Source organism: Anser cygnoides, chromosome 11 (assembly GCF_040182565.1).
Source record: "Anser cygnoides isolate HZ-2024a breed goose chromosome 11, Taihu_goose_T2T_genome, whole genome shotgun sequence".
Classification (NCBI taxonomy): Eukaryota; Metazoa; Chordata; class Aves; order Anseriformes; family Anatidae; genus Anser; species Anser cygnoides.
The window spans coordinates 17,170,083-17,191,198 of NC_089883.1; the positions used below are offsets into that span (position 1 = coordinate 17,170,083).

The following is a 21,116-nucleotide window of genomic DNA, read 5'->3' on the forward strand; positions in this document are numbered from 1 at the left end:
TTTTTGTTCTTGTTTTCATAGTTTCTGTCAACACAAATTTTCTGTCTAGAAAAGCTATGAGTACTTCCTGCCTCCTCCCATTTCTTAGTCTAGTTTTTCTATTTTCATTACTTCCAACGGGTAATGCAACCATGTCCTCACTTGTACAGCCTTACCTGCAGTATTCCTTAAGGGTACTTTACCTATTGTGCAGCAAACAAGAACGTTTGGCCAATCTTTTAGGAAAATAAGGTTTATAATGTTTTCTGTCCTCACAATCATAAGAAGCAACCATTGCATCTTCCTGTCAGGCTGCTTCTGCTTCTGAAGTTGCAAGTGTTTATCAGTCAGCATTAAAGATGACCGTTGACCACTTCATCGTTTAGGAATTTTATTATGTGTATTACCAGCCAAACAATCAATTAGCCAGGCTTCACGCAGTTGTTTGGAAACATTGCTTGTCACCTTGTGGTTGGTTGTAGATACAACAAGCCTCATATGTGATATTGTCTGGAGTAAGGAGTGGAATTGCATGTTATTTTAATGGCACCCTTATAAACTATTATGGCTTATTGACCGTAGCAATGGGATTGTCACTGCCTCTGTAATCATCTGGAATCTACTCTGGTACAGCTACTTATGCATTGCAGGGTATCACACACCACACAGTAGATGACCCACTTGGGGAGAAGTTAGGTAGTGAAAGGCATCTGAGTTCTTAACTAGTAGCCACGTAGTACAGCTAGCTGTGTGTGGGCAATATGCAGTAGGCAGAGAAAGTAGCCAACCTGTCTGGAACATCTTCTAGGCAACCTTTTAAAGTAAGTGCTCTTTTATGAGCTTAATTCCTAAAACTTCCTTTGATTTTCGAACCTCCGTAAGGTTAGTACAAATACTAACCCCCATTCTCTTCATGTTCTCAATCAAACCTCATGCTATTTTTTTTCTCCAGCTTGTTGTTCTCAGTAGTTCTTCTAATATTAATACTGTCATATCTCAGCAGGTAGAAAGATCCTGAAGAATCCTGTAGCTCCAGATATGTTAGCATCTTATGAATCAGCCTCCTCAGCCACTACAGCTTAAGGTGATAAGCTTTTCTGTTATTTCAGTAAATGAAACTTGAATCTCCCTCCTTACCTGCTGTGTAGTTACTTCCAGTTTTGTAAACTGGAGAGTAAAATGCCAACATTCTGATTTGGTAATTATCAGAATTCCAAGAAAAATCCATACTTTGCAAAATCTGAGTACCATATAATGACAGAAGTTTGAAAGTATGTGTTGAGAAGCTGAAAACTGAGAAATGGGAGTGAAGTACAGTTAAGGGAGGAAACCAGAGAAATTGAAGGTGACAAAGGAGTAATTGGGACAAAAAGATATGTGGAAATAGACAGTGAAATAGAAGTTTTGTGGTGAAGAACTGTTGTTTTGCCAGGGTCAATGAATTGAGGGATTTAACTGCAATGACATGTAAACGAAGCCATGCAGCCTGACTGAACTTGCAACAGATGCACAATCTTTCCAAGCTCTCAGTCCTAGCCACGCAGAAACTCAAGGCTCTTCAGATGATTTACCTTGCTGCCAAGGTCCCAAGTTTTGCAGCTTATGTAAGGATGCTGTTCATTTCAGACCGCCTAATTTATTCTGACATTGTATATTCCAAAAATAATGATAATAGAATGTTCACAAAAATTGGCCTTAAACAGGAAACATCCACAAGAAATAACCTCTGGCACTGGTTATTTGACCACCACTCGGGAGCAGCAGCGCGGGCCGCAGCACGGCTCCCCTCGGGCGGCTGCCGGCCCCCCCAAGGGGACACCACTCCCGGGCAGCTCCGGGGGCCGGGCCGGGCCGGGCCCGCCCGTGTGTGGCGGCGCGGGGCGGGGCCGGGCGGGGAGGCGGAGCGGGGCGGTGGCCTCAGTCCGGGCCCGCCGCGCAAGATGGCGGCGGCCGAGGCGGCAGTGCGGCGGCTGTGGCGACAGGAGCAGGAGCTACGCTGGCTGGCGGCGGAGGTCGGCCGCCTGAAGGAGAACGGGGCGCCGCTTTCGGCCGCCAGCTGCAGCCCCGAGGTGCAGCGGCTGAGGGCCGAGAACGAGAAGCTGCGATACCGCCTCCTGCACCTGCGCCGCAGCCTGGCGGCCGAGCTGGCCAGGGCAGCGCCGGCGGAGCCCCCGGCCGGCGGCGAGGTAGCGCTCGGGGCGCGCCGGGCCGGGCCGGGCCGGGGAGCAGAGGGGCTCACGGCGGCGGGCCGCGGTCCTGTGCGCTGAGCGAGGCCGCTCCCGACGGTCCCAGCCCGTTCGCAACCTGCTTTCACTGCGCGTTGGGCCATTTAAACCGCGCAGGGTCTTGCTGGGAGCATCAGGTGATGGAGGTTGAAGTAGGAATATTGAGGAAATGGTGTTAGAAGGCTGCTCGGTCAGCGGCCTGCCTGGGGCCGCTGGCCGTCAGAAGGTCGCAGCCTGCGTGGTGCTCTAAATGACATCCCTATGTGCTAAGGCGCGTCCCTTAATGGGCTGAAAGGGTCTTTTGGGCCTGATGCTGGGCTGACCTGGTTTGTTTTGTTTCAGGGATTGCTGCGGAAAGTCTCAAAAGCATAGTGATATACTTAATGTTATTGTTTTTAGAAAGGCTCTAGTGAAAGTCCAACTGTTGCATTGAATCAAAATAAAGAGGAAAAGGAAAATGAAGTCAGTGGACACAGGAGTGATGTAAGTGGTTTATTATTATTATTATTATTAAATAATATCTCATAATTAAAGGAGTATTGTTTGGCTAGGTTCAGGAAAGAGGTCGAAATCTGAATTATTTTGCTGTATTGAAATCCCAGGTTTTGGGAAGAAGACTTTCTATAGCTTGCGTATTGAAAAAAAATGTATTATCTACAAGCTTCATCATGCATCCCTAGATCTCTACTTTTTACGTAGCAACAGTATGTGGTCTGGGAAGAAAGGGTCGGGTTCCCATGCTTCCTAAAGAGAGCGGCGTTTCTTAAATAGTTAAACAGTGCGCACAATGACTGACTGAAAGAGGATGTTGGCAGCAGTAGCTGTAGTTTGACAGATCTTAATTCACTTTATGCTAGATTAATGGAAACTTCCCCTGAACTATCTTGAGTTACTTGGATTTGATGCTCTGCAAGGACTGGCTGAAGTGAGGTCTCGTTGGAATGACCCGAACTTCCTGTGTTGTCAACCAAATAAAAACTTGTGCGGGAGTATGGGCTTCCCTTTGAGGTCAAGCTTACAAAGAAAGCCATTTAGACCCAGATGGATGAAGGTGCATTGGAATATTGCAAAGTCGCTCTAAAACAGCAAGCTGGATGTGACTATCCTCTGTATAATTATTTACAAACGCTTTGCTGCATGTTTGTGTAAATTCCAGTACACTGAATTCTGATCTCAGGTGGAACCTCTAAGAATGTTTTGGGACTGTATACCCCTTCGTTCAGTTTCTCTAGCAAGTAATTTTTGACTGCTGTGTATGATTTCATTTATTTGTTATAACTACAGCATGAGCCAAGCTTCATAGAAGACAGACTGAAGCTTTATGAAGCACTGAAGAAAGAACATGATGCTTTGCTAGCTTACAGAGCAGCCAACCAGAGCAAACCTATCAAAATTATTCTGACAGATGGAAAGACAGTGGAAGGGGAATCATGGAAAACCACACCATATCAATTAGCTGTAGGAATCAGGTAACTTTCAGGTTGAAGGAGTTGTGCTTTTGGGGTGAGAAACACAACAATTAGTGAGACTGCTAGAAATTAAGAGATGTGTAAAGGTTTGTGAGTTACTGGCTAACTGTAGAAGTTTTAAAGTAGATCTCCAGAACTGAAAACAGTTGAATGAAATCTCAAGTCCTCAAATGTTTATGCTTTAAAAGTAGAAAAATATTAAAAAAAAAAAAAAAAAAAAGAAGAAACCAAAATTTAAGGTATTTAGGTTCTTCAAAACTTGGGTGGGGTCTCACAGGGCTTAGAAACATAACCGTTTTTGCAAATTTGAACCTAAATAATTTGTCCTCATCATTTGTGTTCCTTAGTCAAGGGTTGGCTTCAAATGCAGTCATAGCCAAAGTGAATGGTGAACTGTGGGACCTGGATCGTCCACTGGAGGGAAATTGTACTCTGGAGCTGCTTATGTTTGATGATGAAGAAGCACAAGCTGTATGTAAACAGTGTTTTTTACTTGATTAAAAGAATTAATGACTTGAAATTGGTTGCAGCGTTACGGTTTTTAAATCTTGAATTAAAAATATCCAAAAAACTATTGAAGTCATGTTTGTCATGATTTGACAAAGATGATTAGATATAAATTAGTTGTAATCTATAGGTGAAACAAATCTTACTGTTCTTTCCTCTTGTACATAAACAGGTTATTTCTCAACTGAGATTCAGATTTTGTACATAATGTCTAGATGTGTCTGCTAATTTGAAACAGTTTAATGCCTTCTAAGATGCGTGTTCTCTGGTTTGAGTGTTTTTGAAGATCAGACACTGAAGGCAACATTGAGGTTGTCTGAGAGTTTTCTAAAAATTGTCCAATATCCCATTTGAGTCATAAATGAAACGTATGCCTCCATGTTTCAGCAATATTTATTAGAAACTTAAGTAGGCATATCTTGGTCAATTAAATTATAAATACGCTTAGTGACATGCCCAGGATTTTTTGTGGGTTTCAAATGCTGCCCTGTGCTTATCTTTATGCACTGTAATTAGACTTCATTTTATCAAAAAATTATTCATGTGATGAAGTTTGCTCAAGGCATTTTATGAGCCTTTAAGGCTATTAAGTGGTCTGAATTAATAGGGAGTTAGAGCATAAGACAGTTACTGATCTATGGAGTTTTTGACTCCCATCTTCTGACATTACACATAATGTGGTTTACAGTCTTGTCAATAAACATATTGTATGTGAACAACAGCAACTTAATTGGCTATATTGCTTTGGATGTGGTTAATACTGCATAGACTTTTAACTGACCAGAAAATAACTTGTAAATGAACAAAATACATTTAGTACGGTGACTGAGTTGTATAGAGGTACAATCATGTTTCAGTCTGAAATAAGATGAGGTTTTAATGCTACAGCTGCCAGTGTATGGTTGAAGAAATTACCACATTAATAAATGTCTAATAAATATTTAGCATAGTTAAAAATGAGAACAGAAAATTGATATAATTCTCACAGAATTTAAATAGAATTGATTCCAGTGTTTTTCCCGTCTGCAGCCATGCTTCTGTTTTGGTTTTTGTTTTTAATAATATAGTGCCAATGACCCCATGACATGCTCATCTGATTTTATTTGCAGGTTTATTGGCATTCAAGCGCTCATATTCTTGGAGAGGCTATGGAAGGTTATTATGGGGGCTGCTTGTGCTACGGACCACCAATTGAGAATGGATTTTACTATGACATGTACATTGAAGATAGGTAAAAAATCACTAAGAACTTTAACACTCAGTATCGAAGCTCTGTACTAAAGTTTTTTGTTTGTTTGTTTGTTTGGTTTTTTACTTTATAATGCTTCTGCATATTAAAAGTAAAATCACATGTTTCTAGTATGGTTTAAAACCTACAGGTTAGCCCTTTTCATGGTACCAGGGATGTGTGGTGTATGGAGGGAGAAACTGTGTAGATATGTATGTTTGTGTATATATTTAAATTCAAGAGCGGTGTTCAGACACCTGCTCCTTAAGACTTGCAGTTGTTGAATGCTCTATGAAAAAAATGTAGAGTGCTTGAGTAAAACTTTCTCAAGCTCATGAGAGACAGCTTCCTTGAAGAACCATGTGATTTTGGTTTAAATGTGACGTAGGCACTTGTAGAAATGGCACACATGCACGTAACTCATATTGCTGTTTACTGCTTGTCTAATCCTTGTGTGCAGCTTTACAATTCTGTTTTTTTCCTGGTTTATCTCCCTGTAGTCAGGGAGAATGCTAAATCTGCATCAGCTGATAAACTAGCTCTTCCAGTAGGGCTTGGCCTTTTTTTTTTCCCTTAAATCATATATACTTGAACCTAAATGGTCTTCCAGACATTTAAACAAAGACTATTTTGGGTTGATTTCAGTGAGATAGTTCAGGGTGATACCATTTGTATTTTGGAGGTTAGTGTCTAAAAGTACGGTTAAATATAAGAAGCTAAGACAATATTGTGGCAAATGACAACATACCCCATGTTTTTCAAGTGAGACCACTGGAAAGTGGGCACTTGTATGATGTGAATATCAAAATAATTAACTTGTATTTGTTTTGCCTTCCTCTGTTTGTTTAGAGGTGTATCCAGTACTGAATTCCCAGCACTAGAGAACCGCTGTAAAAATATCATAAAAGAGAAACAGGCTTTTGAAAGGCTGGAAGTCAAAAAGGAGATCCTATTAGACATGTTTAAGGTAAATCTTTGGAGTAGCTGTGATTCTGATACAATGATATTTTAAAATGTAACTTTTATAAAATGCTGCATTTGACTAACTCATCAGAATACAACTCTCTGGTAAAACAAGGAAAAACTGTAGCATCCTTTTGCCCTTCTCCTATTCTTCTCAAGTGTTCAGGAGGTTTTCAAGCAATAATAAAACCATTTATTGTTGCAAAAAAAAAACACCTTAAGCTCAATGAGATTATAGAGTGATTCGTACTCAAAAGGAGTATGTTCATTCTGGTTATCTTGCAGAGATGAGTCAAAAGAAAGCTTTGGTACGTAGTCCTCCATTTTTGTAGGGTGAATATTACCAGTCTCACTGTACTGTGTTTTAATTGACTCTCAGAAGCGCTTTGAGGTGTTCAGATGCTATCCCCATGTTTAACATGCTGTCAGGGAAATGAAGATGTTTGGTCTCTTTCCCCTTTTTTAATAACTCTTCTGAAAGGATGTTGAATGTTTGCATATATGTATGTGATCATGTGACTTTTTAGTTGTTATGGTCTTTTACTGATGTGTTTGCATTAATACATAATTTTAGAATAGACTTCTAGTAGCTGTTATAATGTTGTTCCTGACTTCTTATGTTTCCCCACACAGTATAACAAGTTTAAGTGTCGTATACTTAATGAGAAGGTGAACACACCAACTACCACAATATACAGGTAAACAAAATAAATTAAAAAGGTATTACAAAAAATTATACAGTTATGTATATTGCATTTAAATTGAGAGGAGAAAAATTGTTTTTTATTTTTCAATTTCTATACTTGCATAATTAGGACTTTACAAATAATATTCTTATTTATGTAAATTTAGATATTTTCCTTCTCTGGTAGGACAGATCAGGTCTCCATTGGTGGGCAAATAGCAAATCTACCTCTCACTGCTTGCCTCATCCATAAAAAGATTAAAATAAGTTACCACTGAAATCGGATCACTGGATGTCATTAGTGACTGCATTTTAAAATGTTGGACTGTTTTGAAATAAACACATTCTTTTGATATATAGATGTGGTCCACTGATCGATCTCTGCAGGGGTCCACATGTGAGACACACTGGAAAAATTAAGGCCCTTAAAATATTTAAGGTAAGTTTAAATGAGTCGTGTTTAAAATCTTAACTACAATAAGTTGGTCAGTTGATTTATTTATATGTTTTTCCTGAAGTGATTATGCCAATGTCCTTTTGTATTGTTTTCTTTGCTTATTCTGAAAATGTGGCAAAGCTAATGTGGCAGTGCTGCTTTATGGCTGTTAGTATCTTCAGCACCATTGTATTTTCATGATAAATCAATATAAAATAAAATCAGTAGTATTTTGACCTTGTAAGATGGAGTCTTTCAGGTACGGGAGGCAAAGTGGGCACTGGCAGACTTAAGTGCTGCTGTTTAAAAAGTGGCAGTGCTGGCAGGAAGTATGTAGTTTCAATTACTTGCAGATGCTAATTTTGGTAATGTTAGACAGACCTCCTGGGAACATTCATCATATTTGCTTCTGCTGGCTTTCTAACTCAAGTCTATGGAACTCGTGAGTTGCAGGGGTTTGGTGTTGGACTGTCAGACAGCTAGGATATAACTGTGAGAGTTATTTTCATTTTGTCATTTGTGTTCCCCTTTTGCATTATGTTTCAAACATAAACAAGTGCTGGCTTTTGTGTCATTTTTTTTTTTTTTAGAAGATACAATGTGATATAATAAAACATGACATGACGCTAGTTAAAATATGTTATCTAAGTAGAGTAAGTATGACCTGATCAGTGACTCTTGTTTATGATTTCTGCATTAGGTATGCTGACTAAAAGGCGTTGGAAGTATCTCTAATATAAATATCTGCTGGTTGACTGCATGTAATTCTCTTCCCAAGTTAAAAAGCGTAGTATTTGAATGCATTAGTGTTTATTCCTCCTCTTGCGGAGATAATATATTGCATATCTTAAATGATGGGTTTTGTGCATCAGAATTCCTCTACGTATTGGGAGGGAAAAGCTGACATGGAAACTCTGCAGAGAATCTATGGAATATCCTTCCCTGATAATAAAATGATGAAGGAATGGGAAAAATTCCAAGAAGAAGCTAGAAACCGGGATCATAGGAAAATTGGAAAGGTATGCTATTAATTTCTGTTACTGAGAGTTTGTAAACTACTAGAAATCATCTTGCTGCTGTAATATTTCATTTTTGTGAATAAAGTCTCAGTGTGTGAAGTAGTCATTTTCTGCAGTTAACTACTGGAGATATATCTGGAGTGTTACAGAACTCTGTTTTGCTTTTACATAGGACCAAGAACTCTTCTTCTTTCATGATTTGAGTCCTGGAAGCTGCTTTTTCCTCCCCAGGGGTGCCTTTCTTTATAACACACTCACAGATTTCATACGAGTAAGTATATACAGATTTAATTTCAAACAAGTTTAATGCTGATTGTTGATCTTAAGTGATAAGCTATTCATAACACTGAGCTGTCCTTGGAAAGAGACGCATCTATGTATGTAAACATATGCCAGATTTTCCCTAGGATTTTACAGCTCAAACATTTTTCAGAAACAGGACATAGGAAAGCATTCTTACCTAACATGCTTTTTCCAGATGTGTGAAACCTACATGTGCAGTAGTCATTTGCTTTCCCAGTAAACAGCCATCTTAAGAAAACAGTTAAAAAATAAAATAAAGAAATCAGGCTTTTGCTTGTAGAAAACTGTATCATCTTTTAAATGTTTTATTTGTTTTATAGGAGGAATATCGTAGGCGTAATTTTACTGAAGTTGTATCTCCAAATATCTTCAACAGTAAACTCTGGGAAGCTTCTGGGCACTGGCAGCACTACAGTGAAAATATGTTCTCTTTTGAGATAGAGAAGGAAACTTTTGCCCTTAAACCGATGAACTGTCCAGGACATTGGTTAGTACTTTGAGTTGAAAACCTTCTTATTTTACTGGATTTATCCCTTGTGGGGCTGAGGGGAAATCAAATGGAGTATCGATACATGTTACGTAAGTATGCAGTAGATTACTAAGCAACTAGTAAGTCCGGAGAGCTCCCTGACAGTGTCACAAGGGAGACCAAATAAAATTCTTGTAGGAAAATCTTAAGAGTAAGTCTATACTAAATGAGCTAGGTTTGTGTGAGATAATACTAGTCTGTACCAGTAGCAAATACAAATTATGTTGGTTAGAGAGGGACATGGGATACGGTGTGTCAAAAGCAGGTACAGATTAACAAGTTGTGATTTTATTCTCACTTTTTTTTCTAGGTGGTCTTTAGCAAGACTTTCAAAGTACCTTCCTTTCTCCATTTGCCTGTCTTTTTTGATGAGGATAACCTGAATGAATAAATGCTTAAAAATGCAAATACTATGTATATTGATCATTAGTTTCTGTGTTGTCTTAAGTCTTCTTTAAGAAATGTAAAAGCAGGGCTCCGTTGTGTTCCTTCTAGCTTGATGTTTGCCCATCGCCCACGGTCATGGAGGGAAATGCCTCTTAGACTTGCAGATTTTGGAGTTCTTCACCGAAATGAACTCTCTGGGACTTTAAGTGGCTTGACTCGTGTAAGGCGCTTCCAACAAGATGATGCTCACATCTTTTGCACAATAGAACAGGTAAAAACAAAACAAACAAAAAAGCTATCCCACCTCTCCAACAGAGACTGACATAAAAAAGTAAAAATCCCCAAAGTATCTCCCAAATTCCCCAAAGATTCCCTAAGTATTTTCACTCCAGTTACATCATTTGTGTTTTATAACATAATGCTGCATTTGATATTTGTGTTAGGTTTAGGTGCTTCCTTCTTAGTCTTATATATATGTATAATGCATATGTATTTTTTTTCCCTTGAGAAATATGTATTGGGCAAATACAACCCCAAAATGTAAAATCTTTTCCTTCCCTCATCTTCCCCCCTGCTTCCAAAAACAAAACAGCTGCTGATCGTGTTTTACTTGTCATAGTATGGCAATTGTTGAATAAATTGTTGAATAAATATTTAATTCTCAGTGAAGACCCAGATCATGCAATTAGGCTTTGGAAGCCTGAGCCTAACAAAAATATACTTTTCTTTCCCTGCTTTCAAACTGAAGTACCTCAGTTTTCTCTTACTTTGATTTGGTTTGTAGGATGTAATTTTCATATGTGATCATTTTTATTTAGTAGCTTCTTACTCTGATTATGAAGAATTCAGCAAATCCAATTATATCTTAATGTAAATAAATGTAAATAAAAATTTTTTCCTGTATTTTCATTTCAAACTACTTTATTTTGCTTATATTTAAGATTGAAGAGGAAATTAAGGGCTGTCTTGATTTCTTGAAGTCAGTTTATGCTGTCTTTGGCTTTACCTTTCAACTGCATCTTTCAACAAGACCAGAAAAATATCTAGGAGATTTAGAGATTTGGGATCATGCTGAAAAGGTAATTAATATTTAAAAAAAAACAAAAACAAAACATCTTTTAATATTAATATTTGCAAAAGTGGATAGAAGTAGATATTTAAGTTTTCATGTTGAACAATGAAATTGTATAAATCTGATGCTGAATATTGTCCTTAATAGAAATACATGTTGGAAAACTATCAAACATGTAGGAAGTGTGGTGTTATTTGTTTTGTTTGTTTGTTAATAAATCTTTCATTTCTGTGATTAGCAACTTCAAAACAGCTTGAATAACTTCGCAGCACCGTGGACGTTGAATCCAGGAGATGGAGCATTTTATGGTCCTAAGGTTAGTGAATCAGTATTTTAATACAACTTTGGGCGATGGACAAGAATACAGACAACATGTAGACAAACTGTATCAGGTAACTGTGTTAATTTGTTTCACAGATTGATATTAAAATTAAAGATGCTATTGGCAGATACCATCAATGTGCTACTATCCAACTTGACTTCCAACTACCCATTCGATTTAATCTTACTTACGTTGGGTGAGTGATTAAGCTACTTATCTTCCTCTTCAAACTTAAAAAAAAAAAAAAACAGAAACAAAAAATGATCTGTAATTCCCATAAACTGAAATGTATTAATGCTCTATTGTGCACGTAATTGTCTGCATCTAAGTAGCCTGTGTGGTTTATGAGGGGAAACATCTGTAACATCTGTGAGAGGCCTAAATCATGAACTTGAACATTTTTTCACAGTATAGTGGTTTAACGATAGCTGACTTTAATTGTAAATGCCATTGATTTTAGGAAAATTTGATGATCTGTCTTGTCTACCAGTTATCAAGACAACTGATCATGTGGCTCAGTACTCACTTTCAGCCTAGTCATTGTGTCTCCTTTTAAAACTTAGGAACATGTGCCCATGCCAGTAGCTACAGGCGTGATTATTTTAAGTCACTGTGATTATTGAATATTCCTTTAGAAGCCTAGGTCACTTAAAGTATGTTATTAATGAAAATGGCAAACTTTGCCTAGTATAAATCACTAGCTTTCTTTTTCCATGACTAGTAGAATCGAAAGAATTAGTAGGATTGTGTGTGCATGATCTAAGAGAAGTGTGTTTTTGAACTTTTCTTATTCTTTTTCAGTAAAGATGGCGACGATAAGAAAAGACCAGTGATTATTCACAGAGCTATTCTGGGATCTGTGGAGAGAATGATAGCTATTCTAGCAGAAAATTATGGAGGAAAATGGTATGTGGCACAAATGCAGTTCTAAGATATGTTTAACAGCATAGCTGGAAAATTTAGATCCTCCCTAATGTCCCATAAATTATAGTAATGCAGAATGATTTCCCTAGGGTTTTCTCAAAATTAGGTAAGATAACAAGAAAAGAAGTCTAATTTTACAGTCAGAATTGTGTATTGTTCTATTATTAGCTCATGGTTAGAAATTGAGTTTTATGAGATAACAATTGCAATTGCACATGTTTGTTTTGCATTTTACTTGTTCCTTTTGTCCTCAGAAATCATGCTATTGTACTGGGAAAATGTACAAATGGGCATATGTAAAGTAGTTACTTATACAGACATAAATTAGCATAGATATGCCAAGAATTTTTTTCATTAGTAGGTTGTTCTACTTCATCTTGAATTAGCTCTAAAGCTCTCTCTTCATTAATGGATCGAATGATTAAGGAAGAGTGAATTCTCACTTTCAAACACAGACTGTCCACCTAGTACTATCAAGTTATATAAAAAACGAAAGTGAAAATTATGTGAAAATTTGTAATTTTGTTTAAAATTGTGAAATCACAAAGTGAACAGAAGGTCAAAGTTCTGCCTATGTCATTTTACTGGAATCAATTTATTTGCTATTTCATATGAATTGGCAATTACGAAGGTAACTTTATACAACATCCTTAACTTGAATAAGTATTTTTATGAAATAAAGAAAATAATATTGGGGAACATTTCCATGGATATGAATGAAAATGTAAAATAGACATTCATATTTTTTTTGTCATGCTTGCCAGGCCATTCTGGCTGTCTCCACGGCAGGTCATGGTTGTGCCTGTGGGACCTACTTCTGAGGAGTATGCACGGCAGGTGAGAGTAGAGCCTTTCGTAGCAAGCAATTTTAATACCTCCTTAAATAGCTGTCCTAGAACAAAGAATGAATGCTTTAATAATCTGGAAGTCATTTGCAGGTGAATTTTTCTGTACCTTCTAAAACTTGCTTCAACCTGAGAAAGGGAAATATAACTAAATATTTTGGGTTCTGTTACCATTACATAACTCATAACTAGTTGTGGGAAAAAATATTCTGTGCTACATGCCTTACATTCTAACAAATATTTCATTATAGAACCATCTGCTTAATGTAGGGGTAGACATATTCCCAGTGTCTATACTCTTGACTACATTACATTTGAGCAGGGTTGTTTTCTACTCGCCCCTCCTCCCCCTTTTTCTTTAGTGCAAGCATAAATGGTTTTCTTCCTTCACCTTTCTCCTTTTCTTCTTTCTGTGACTGAGTATGCATTTTTTGGCATTCAGCAGTGTAACTGTCTGAGGAGATTAGCAAATGTTTGATACGGATATTATATTGTATTCCTTCTAACAAGGAATTGTTAAGCCTTGAGGTCTTGTCATGCCCTTAAGGGTGTGTGCAGTTTTCTTCAAAAAACTTAATTGACTTCATTAAAACAACTGTTCATAACAGCAAAATTATGCACTTATGTGATTTATTGGAAGGATTAGAGTATGTACAAGATCACGTTGTAGAATATACACTAATGTTAAAGTAATTTTATTTTTTTTTAGGTGTGCAGTGAGTTTTTTGAAGCAGGATTTATGTCAGATGTGGATCTAGATCAGAGCTGCACGTTAAACAAGAAAATTAGAAATGCACAGCTGGCTCAATATAACTTTATCTTAGGTAACTTCAGTATCTCATGTTTCTGAATATCATTTAAGTTTTAATGTTGAGTATAGAGTTTGCCTAGACTCACTTTGTAAAGTAAGTTGTCAGTTTAATATTGTTTCTGATGTGTCTTGCAGTGGTTGGAGAAAAGGAGAAAGCAAATAATGCTGTCAATGTGAGAACAAGAGACAACAAGGTTCATGGAGAAATTTCAGTATCTTCTGCTATTGAAAAACTAAAGAAATTTAAGAATTCACATATTCCAAATGCAGAAGAAGAATTCTAATGTTGCTGTTAGGAAAAAAAATATGTATTAGCTGCCCATGTGAAATAGTGTTGCTTTCCTCCTTTGCAGCAGTAATGCTCATCTGAAAGAATTTGCAGCTAATGGGTGCACAAAACAAGGAAATGTAGCAATGTTGGTGCTTGAAGAATAGCATGAGAATACAAATGCAACTGGTAATTCTTAACAATCCTGTGGGACTCCAATCTGTGGTAGTTGCAGAGGTTTTTCTTAAAAAAAGTCTTACACTTGTATTAAAATATGTTTATTTGACTGTGTAAATGAATCAGAGCTGCACTAATTCAAGCAACAGGAGGCAGGGAAATGTGCTGGCTGCTGCTACTGCTGCTGAACTACCTCAGTCACATAGCAGTTGCCTAACTGATGTGGCCTGAAATCCAAAGCTTCACCCGTGGGTTTCATTTTTTTTTTCTAACTCCAAATTATGTCAAATATGTATTTTTGGAGTAGGAGGAAAATAGCTTCTCTGCTGAAAATCTCTGCATCTCTGTTGAAAATCTCAGTGAAAGAAGGCACTGAATGGGCTGGTGGGCTGTTTGCTATAAATGTGATTGCCAAGAATGAAGTCGAATTAACCACTATATCTGTGTGTGCAAAGTGCTTTATTTTTGCCTGTTTGCTGTTTGTTTGGCTGTTTAAAAACAAGCAAAAAAACCCCCACTAAATTCACCTTTGGAAAACCTTTGTATGTAATTTATTGATTTGCTTGCTTGGGATACTGAGTGCTAAAAAGGTATGGGTGACATAATGTTCATTGTTTTTCATTTTAAGTATGATGGAATATAAATTGATTATATTTATCTGACTTAATTGTTTATGCTTATAAATGACTTAAAGTTAGTGATGCAAGCAATTGAATCTTTTTTTCTTAGAAGTGAGTTTTAACCATTATTTTTTTCACTTTCATATGCCCTTTCTTAGCAACAAGGCTGAGATCTTGCTCAGTGTTACTCAGTGATGTAAAGTATACAACTGTAGTTAATGATTCACGTATCACTGAAATGAAACAGAAGGTAGTTTGATACACAAATGTCCTACAAATACAAATCTACTGTTCCCTTTTGTCTGCCACTTGTGCAGACTTATGTTCAGTGGGCCTATTTTTGGCATGGTGTTAGTCTTGTGAATCAATTTTTGCCAACTGATTATCAACCAATTAAAAAAAAAAAAAAGGAAGAAGTGCTGGGAAAGCTTTCTCTTCAACTCATAATGTGGGGTACCATTTTTAACAATATATTTTTGTGTGTGAAATCTCATGTTTTGTTTACCATACATAAAGTAAGATGTGTTTAGACTCCAGAATTAAAACCTTCATTTTTTTAAAAAAGTGAATTTCTAGGATTTTCAAATACAAGACTTCTTAGCACAGATTTTTGTGGTAGCCATTTCAGCTTTCAGATAAACTGCAGCAGTGGCAGAGGTCACTGAAGGCTGTAAATTAAAGGAAGTAGTATAAATCCGTGCTCTGCAGGGTGACGTATGTAGAGAAAAGGACAGGTACGTAAAGGAAGGGGAAAGAGAGCACTATCCATGAGAGGTAGTCTGAAGTGCTAACCACCATCATGAGGATCTTGAGGAATAAAATTTGAAAAGATTATAGTACTGGAAGAAGGGTCAGTAAAAAAGAAGCTATTTATTTTTTTAAATAAAATCTCCCCCTGCCCTGTGAGAGGGGGAGATGGTGGATCTGGTAACCGACTCAGTCAAATCTTTGTTATTTATTTATTTATTTATTGCTCCTGCGGGCCCATTTTTGGTCAGCAGGTTCTTCCTCTACTTTGAGGCCAGGGTCAAATGTGAGTGCAAGGTCAGGCCGGGGGCTGCCTGCGGCGCTGTGTCCCCTCGCTGTGCCATTTTCTCCGTCTTGTACCAGGGCGCGCATAAACCTCCAGCGCCTCGCTCCCCCTCCAAGCTAATTCCCCTCACGGCGGCTGTGCCGGGGGTGCTGCAGCGGCCGCCCCGTCCCGAGGCGCTGCCCCCTCAGCCGCAGCCGCTCCTGCCTCGCCCCTCCCAGCCGCGGGCCTCGGCCTCGCCCCGTCACCGCCCCGCGGCGGGCAGGGCCGGGCCGTGCGGGGAGGCGGCGGGGACAAGATGGCGGCGCTGGCGGGGCTGCGGTCCCTGCGGCGGCTCGGCGGCCTCGCGCTCTTCTTGTCGCAGCTCTACGTCCTCTCTGGCCGCGGTGAGCCTGGTGCTGGCACCGCCTTGCTCCCAGCGCCCCGGGGCCGGGCGGCGGCGGGCGGGGGCGCCGGGCGGGGGCACGGCTCGCTGCGGGAGGCTGCGGGCTGCGGCCCTGCCCGCCGGTGCGGGCCGTGCTCCCGGCTGCCCTCAGCCCGGGGCCGAGCCGGGGAGGGTGCGGTGACCTCCCGCCGGGAACCGGGGGCTCCTGGGGCAGGGCGGCGGTATCTTCCGCGGCGAGGGGCGAGGTGTGAGGGCAAAAGCTCTGCCCGGCACTGCGCGGGCGGCAGGGGCGCTGCCCCGGGCACGGCCCCGCAGCCGCGGTGGGCAGCCGGCCCCTCGCACTGCGCCATCGGGAGGCTTTGTTCGGCACCGAGTCAGCGTGAAGTAGGCTTGCTGGGCGATGTGTGTAGTCCTCCAGAGGGATGAGGCTGAGCTGAAACAAACGTGACTTGTCTGAAAGGAACGAATCAGTTCCAGTGCTCGTCTTAACGTGAATGTCCTGTGATTTGTAAAACAAGAAACCATATTTGTATGTATTTTCTTTGTCGTTATATTTTGCATTGTATTATGGAACTAGTATGCTGAAATCAAACTGTTTCTGATGGATTTTATTCTAAAAATATCATTTTTCTTTTTTTTTTTTTAGCAGGATCTTTGATGACCACGAAGCATTCACAGCCCCAATCTACGTTTGCAAAAAGTCTTACTTCAACAAGTACAAATACTCCCAATTTTAAGACAACAGGTACAATGTTATATTTTATTTTTTTATTTTTTTTTTGTTCTGTGGGCCTTCTTCCTCTGAGTCGTGAGTCCAGTACTAAAGTCCTTGGATTCTGTCTGAGAAACCTGTGCACTCTATCACATGATTAAAAAACATTGTAGTGTTAACACATTAAGAATTACTTCTAAATGACATTAACAACTAATTTGGATGATATAATTAGATTGTTCATATAAAATATTACAGGTAGAAAATGGTTAGTTACACTGCCATTGTGGTTCATGTGTTTTACACTCATTTTGGATGGTAGAAGTTCTTGAAAGACTTACACATTCTGCAAGAAGTTGTTACTGTTCCTTAGCCAATATAACTACAGTTTTTGTAAATCATTGAAGAGCACATCTAGGTAACAGTGTTTCAGCCAGATAACAATTTAAGAGGTGATTTTGTGTATGAACACATACAAAGCTGTTAACTTAGTCCTGAACCAAAGGGAGGTTACATGTGTGGGCCTGTTTCTATGCCAAAACTGATTACTTCTGCTGAGAATTACCAGCTGAAAGACACTCCATGTTAACCCATGTTAAGCACTGTTCTGGTGTTGTACTCTGTGGTGTTGCTGCACTGTCCTGCACAGAGCTTCTCAAGATCTTTGCAGGTTGCTCTGCTGTGTCCTGTGGATAACTTGGATTCTGTTCGCTGTATAGTAAGGAAAACCTTGTGCACATTGTCAGTGCATGTGTGTGTGTGTATATGTAGAGAGACTATATGCTTTTAAAGTTTTATTTAATTTTATTAATGTATTTTACCTTTCAGAAAGTACAGAAATTCCATCTTATGTGACTAAATGTCCTAGTAACGGACTTTGCAGTAGATTGCCACCAGACTGTATGACGTGTAACACAAACTATTCTTGTGTATATGGGAAGCCAGCCACTTTTGATTGCAAAGTCAAGCCACATGTTCACTGTGTTGTAAGTAACCTATTACTTTTAAACACAATTTTCATTAATTTAATTGAAGTGTGGCAAGTTGTCATAAAACAAATCTTTTTAAAAAAATTATTTTTTTTTAAAGAGTTTGCTGAACTCTTACATAGGCAGATTAACAGTTTTGAAATACATTTAATCTGATTCAACTACAGGCTGTTGGTGGAAAGGCAGATCTCCCCTTCTTTGGGTTGTATTTCTTGCATTGGATCTTTTTGTCATGCAGCCACATGACTGAGTTAAATCAGCTTGCTGACCAATGAAAACTGAATCATTTTGAGAATGGGGAGGCTAAATCAAAGGTACAAACTGATCTTAAGGATGAGACAGAACAAGTGAGAACAAGCTATTTGTCAGCAGCTTCGGTTAGATTAGAGGAAGCAATAATATTAAAACTGTGCTGAATACCTCTTTGTCAGCTTTCTCATGTTGATTTTCTATAGAACACGGAGGTAGTAAAGAGCGAGTAACTGCCATTTTGCTCAAAATGTCCGTCTATGAAATGTCATTTGATACTGAATGCTGACCTTTTTGTATTATTAATGAAGTGATAATATTGTCCTTCTGTAGGATCAGAATAACCATGAGCAGGAGAACTTTACAATTAACATGACGTGCCAGTTTTGCTGGCAGCTTGCAACAACGGATTATGTATGTACCAATTCTACAAACTGCATGACGGTTTCTTGTCCACGACAGCGATACAATGCCACTTGTACAGTGCGGGATCACATTCATTGTTTAGGTAAGGCAGGGTAAAGGAGATTTTGTTCTAAAATGTCTTAATATTTTTATAGAGGGTCAACACAATGGTTGTTTATAGCAGTTACAGTATCTTGATTGGTCTATTTTTTCTATGGTTACATTTTAGTTTTTACTTTTAAAAGTGACACCTAATTGTATATGTTGTTTTTTAGCACTGATTGTATACCTTCATGTGAGAGAAATAGGTCTGTTTTATTTTTGTCCACTTCTATGAATCAAACTAATTTGGACAACATTAATAGAAGCAATTTCAAATGTCTCAGCAGGACAATTAAAAATGTCATGCTGATTTCCCCCAGGTAGTTAAATGTTTCCTGTTTATTTGTTCAATTACCTTGCATGTTCTCTGGTGTGAGAGAAAGATTGATGGAACAGGGGACTGTGGAGTATAGGCATTTTTAACAGTGCTTGTTTCAATTAGTGTCAACCCTTTTAGGCTCTTGTTAGAGAAATACAGTAAGCTTTTGCTTCACATGTCATGTTCTTACTCATTACGTGATCTTTGTCTGTTGCATTAAGGTTTGAACGTTTTCTAATGTTTAGGTAATCGAGTCTTTCCAAAGATGCTCTATTGCAACTGGACTGGAGGTTATAAGTGGTCTACTGCCTTGGCGCTAAGGTACACAAGAACTATTAGAGAACTTAAAGTTAAAATGTGTATTATTATAAACATACTATGTATAAAATCTTCAGTCTGCTTTTCTGCTCAGTGGGTGTTTTTAATGGTGTACTGAGTACCGCATAGTTAATATAGCCTGGTTTAGGGTTTGGAGGCATATGATGCCAGAAGATTTCATTTACAATATTTGCTGTCTTAAGTAGAGCTTGAAAGAAAATATTTTTTTTACCCTATTTCTGTATCCAATGTACTTTCTCCAGTGCATGTGCAAATGCTTCTTAGGCTTCACAAGTGATTCTTTTTTTCTGAGTAGTGAGGACGTGTGTTCTTTTATTCTGTATGGTGTCAAATGAGGTATAATGCTCAGAAAATTCTGTACACTTTCGATGTTGCCACCCCTTTGTAATATGCTTAAAGTAATTAGGGCTGAAAATTAACCGAATTACTTCTTGGCATCTGAAATGAAAGCAGCTATTTCTGAATTTGATAGATACCACTGAGCTGCGTATAGTTGGCTTACACTTGTTAAGACTTCTTTACAAAGTGTTACAGCTAGAAGTGCTTTAAAAGGGAAGATTGTTGCATTTTTAAATTATTAGGGAAGAGACCAGTGTAGCAGTTTTGAAATAAACTGTTTAGGTGATTTTTGACGTATTAAGCCATTAGAGCACCACAATAGTGATTTGAAAGTAAATGAAGTTCTTTGCTCGTACTACCTTTTTCATTAAATTTTAGTACTTCAGAAATGATAAATTAGGTAGTAAGAGTCTGTGTTCCCTAAGACAAAGATATAATAACACTCTGATTAAGAACATGATCTAACACACTTTCCTTTATAGCAAGAGTTGTTCACTGTACCACCAGCTGGAGAAATTAATCACTGCACGAATACTGCATGGGGCCGAGTGTACCATTTGGTTCTGTGTTTCTATAGCTTGTGTGTTTGTTTGTTTAAGTTTCTGCCAGGTTAGAAAAGTAGAGAGACAGATTTTTATGTTTGAGAATTCTGGTGGTTATTGCTTGTCATGAATGACAAACTCAAGTCTCTGGATAATATTAATTGGCTAAGAATGCTTTTTTATCCAAAAGCTTACTTGGTGACTCATCTCTTTTTGTACAAAAAATAAGTTTCTTGCACAATGTAAAACAGAACTATCATCAGTTTGTAGGTTGATCAGAAAGTTGCAACAGAAAAGAAGTACAGAGAAAAAAGTGTATCACAAAAATTGAATTCAGCTAAAAATCATTAAATCCTGTTTTCGTTCCTATAGCATCACCCTTGGTGGATTTGGAGCAGATCGTTTCTATTTGGGCCAGTGGCGGGAAGGTCTGGGAAAACTCTTCAGCTTTGGTGGACTTGGAATATGGACACTAATTGATGTGCTACTCATTGGTGTGGGCTATGTGGGACCTGCAGATGGTTCTCTTTATATTTAAATGTAGATGCAACATGTTTCAGAGGGGAGTAATTGTGTGGAAAAGGCTCTAAGGAGAAGAACGTAGAAATTTGAGCCGTTGAGTTAGAACAAAGAACAGCTGTTCTTTTTATGTGCATATATTTTAATGTACAGTATCTGTACTTAGTTTGCCTTTAACTAAGGTAAAATAAAAGAGTGGATCACTAAGTTGACATTCATTTCCTTTCTTTTATGGACATGCTATTTTTCTATGAAAAAAGTTGAACAGCTAGCTGGATTCTGCACTGTTGAGCTTGGATGGTCTGTCAAGCATCAAAACAGATGTAAGCTACCTTGAATATCGAGTTGTTTACTTCATATTGTATCTCTGAGTTTAACTTACTTAAACATGTCAGTAATATATTTTTTTTGTATTTG

General features: G+C 38.4%; 1 protein-coding gene across 5 annotated transcripts; it reads left to right on the plus strand.

Annotated features, from left to right (window-relative positions):
- Positions 1-1,015: 1,015 nt before the first annotated feature.
- LOC106033793 (threonine--tRNA ligase 1, cytoplasmic-like) lies at positions 1,016-20,911 on the plus strand. 5 transcript variants are annotated; one of them, XM_013177551.3, is made up of 23 exons: positions 1,016-1,063; positions 2,604-2,687; positions 3,489-3,673; positions 4,021-4,144; positions 5,290-5,411; positions 6,258-6,375; positions 7,005-7,069; positions 7,417-7,495; positions 8,365-8,511; positions 8,684-8,782; positions 9,135-9,301; positions 9,839-10,001; positions 10,672-10,809; positions 11,041-11,118; positions 11,220-11,320; positions 11,926-12,030; positions 12,813-12,885; positions 13,603-13,717; positions 16,831-16,929; positions 17,725-17,882; positions 18,468-18,642; positions 19,206-19,281; positions 20,553-20,911. In XM_013177551.3, the coding sequence occupies exons 1-23, from the start codon at positions 1,031-1,033 to the stop codon at positions 20,716-20,718; spliced, it is 2,670 nt and encodes an 889-aa protein (XP_013033005.3). In that variant the 5' UTR covers positions 1,016-1,030; the 3' UTR covers positions 20,719-20,911. The 5 variants fall into 5 exon arrangements, with proteins under 5 accessions (XP_013033005.3, XP_066860042.1, XP_066860041.1 ...); XM_067003940.1 differs by lacking the exon at positions 1,016-1,063 and adding an exon at positions 1,882-2,165; XM_067003941.1 differs by lacking the exons at positions 1,016-1,063; positions 16,831-16,929; positions 17,725-17,882; ... (1 more) ...; positions 19,206-19,281; positions 20,553-20,911 and adding exons at positions 1,881-2,165; positions 13,840-14,811.
- The last annotated feature ends 205 nt before the right edge of the window (positions 20,912-21,116 follow it).

Coding starts and splice junctions, on each gene's coding strand:
- LOC106033793 (XM_067003940.1), top strand. CDS start 1,920: ATGGCGGCGGCCGAGGCGGCAGTGCGGCGGCTGTGGCGACAGGAGCAG. Junction 10,810..11,040: donor TTTGGGATCATGCTGAAAAG/GTAATTAATATT, acceptor TTCTGTGATTAG/CAACTTCAAAACAGCTTGAA. Junction 13,718..16,830: donor TCAATATAACTTTATCTTAG/GTAACTTCAGTA, acceptor TTTTTTTTTTAG/CAGGATCTTTGATGACCACG.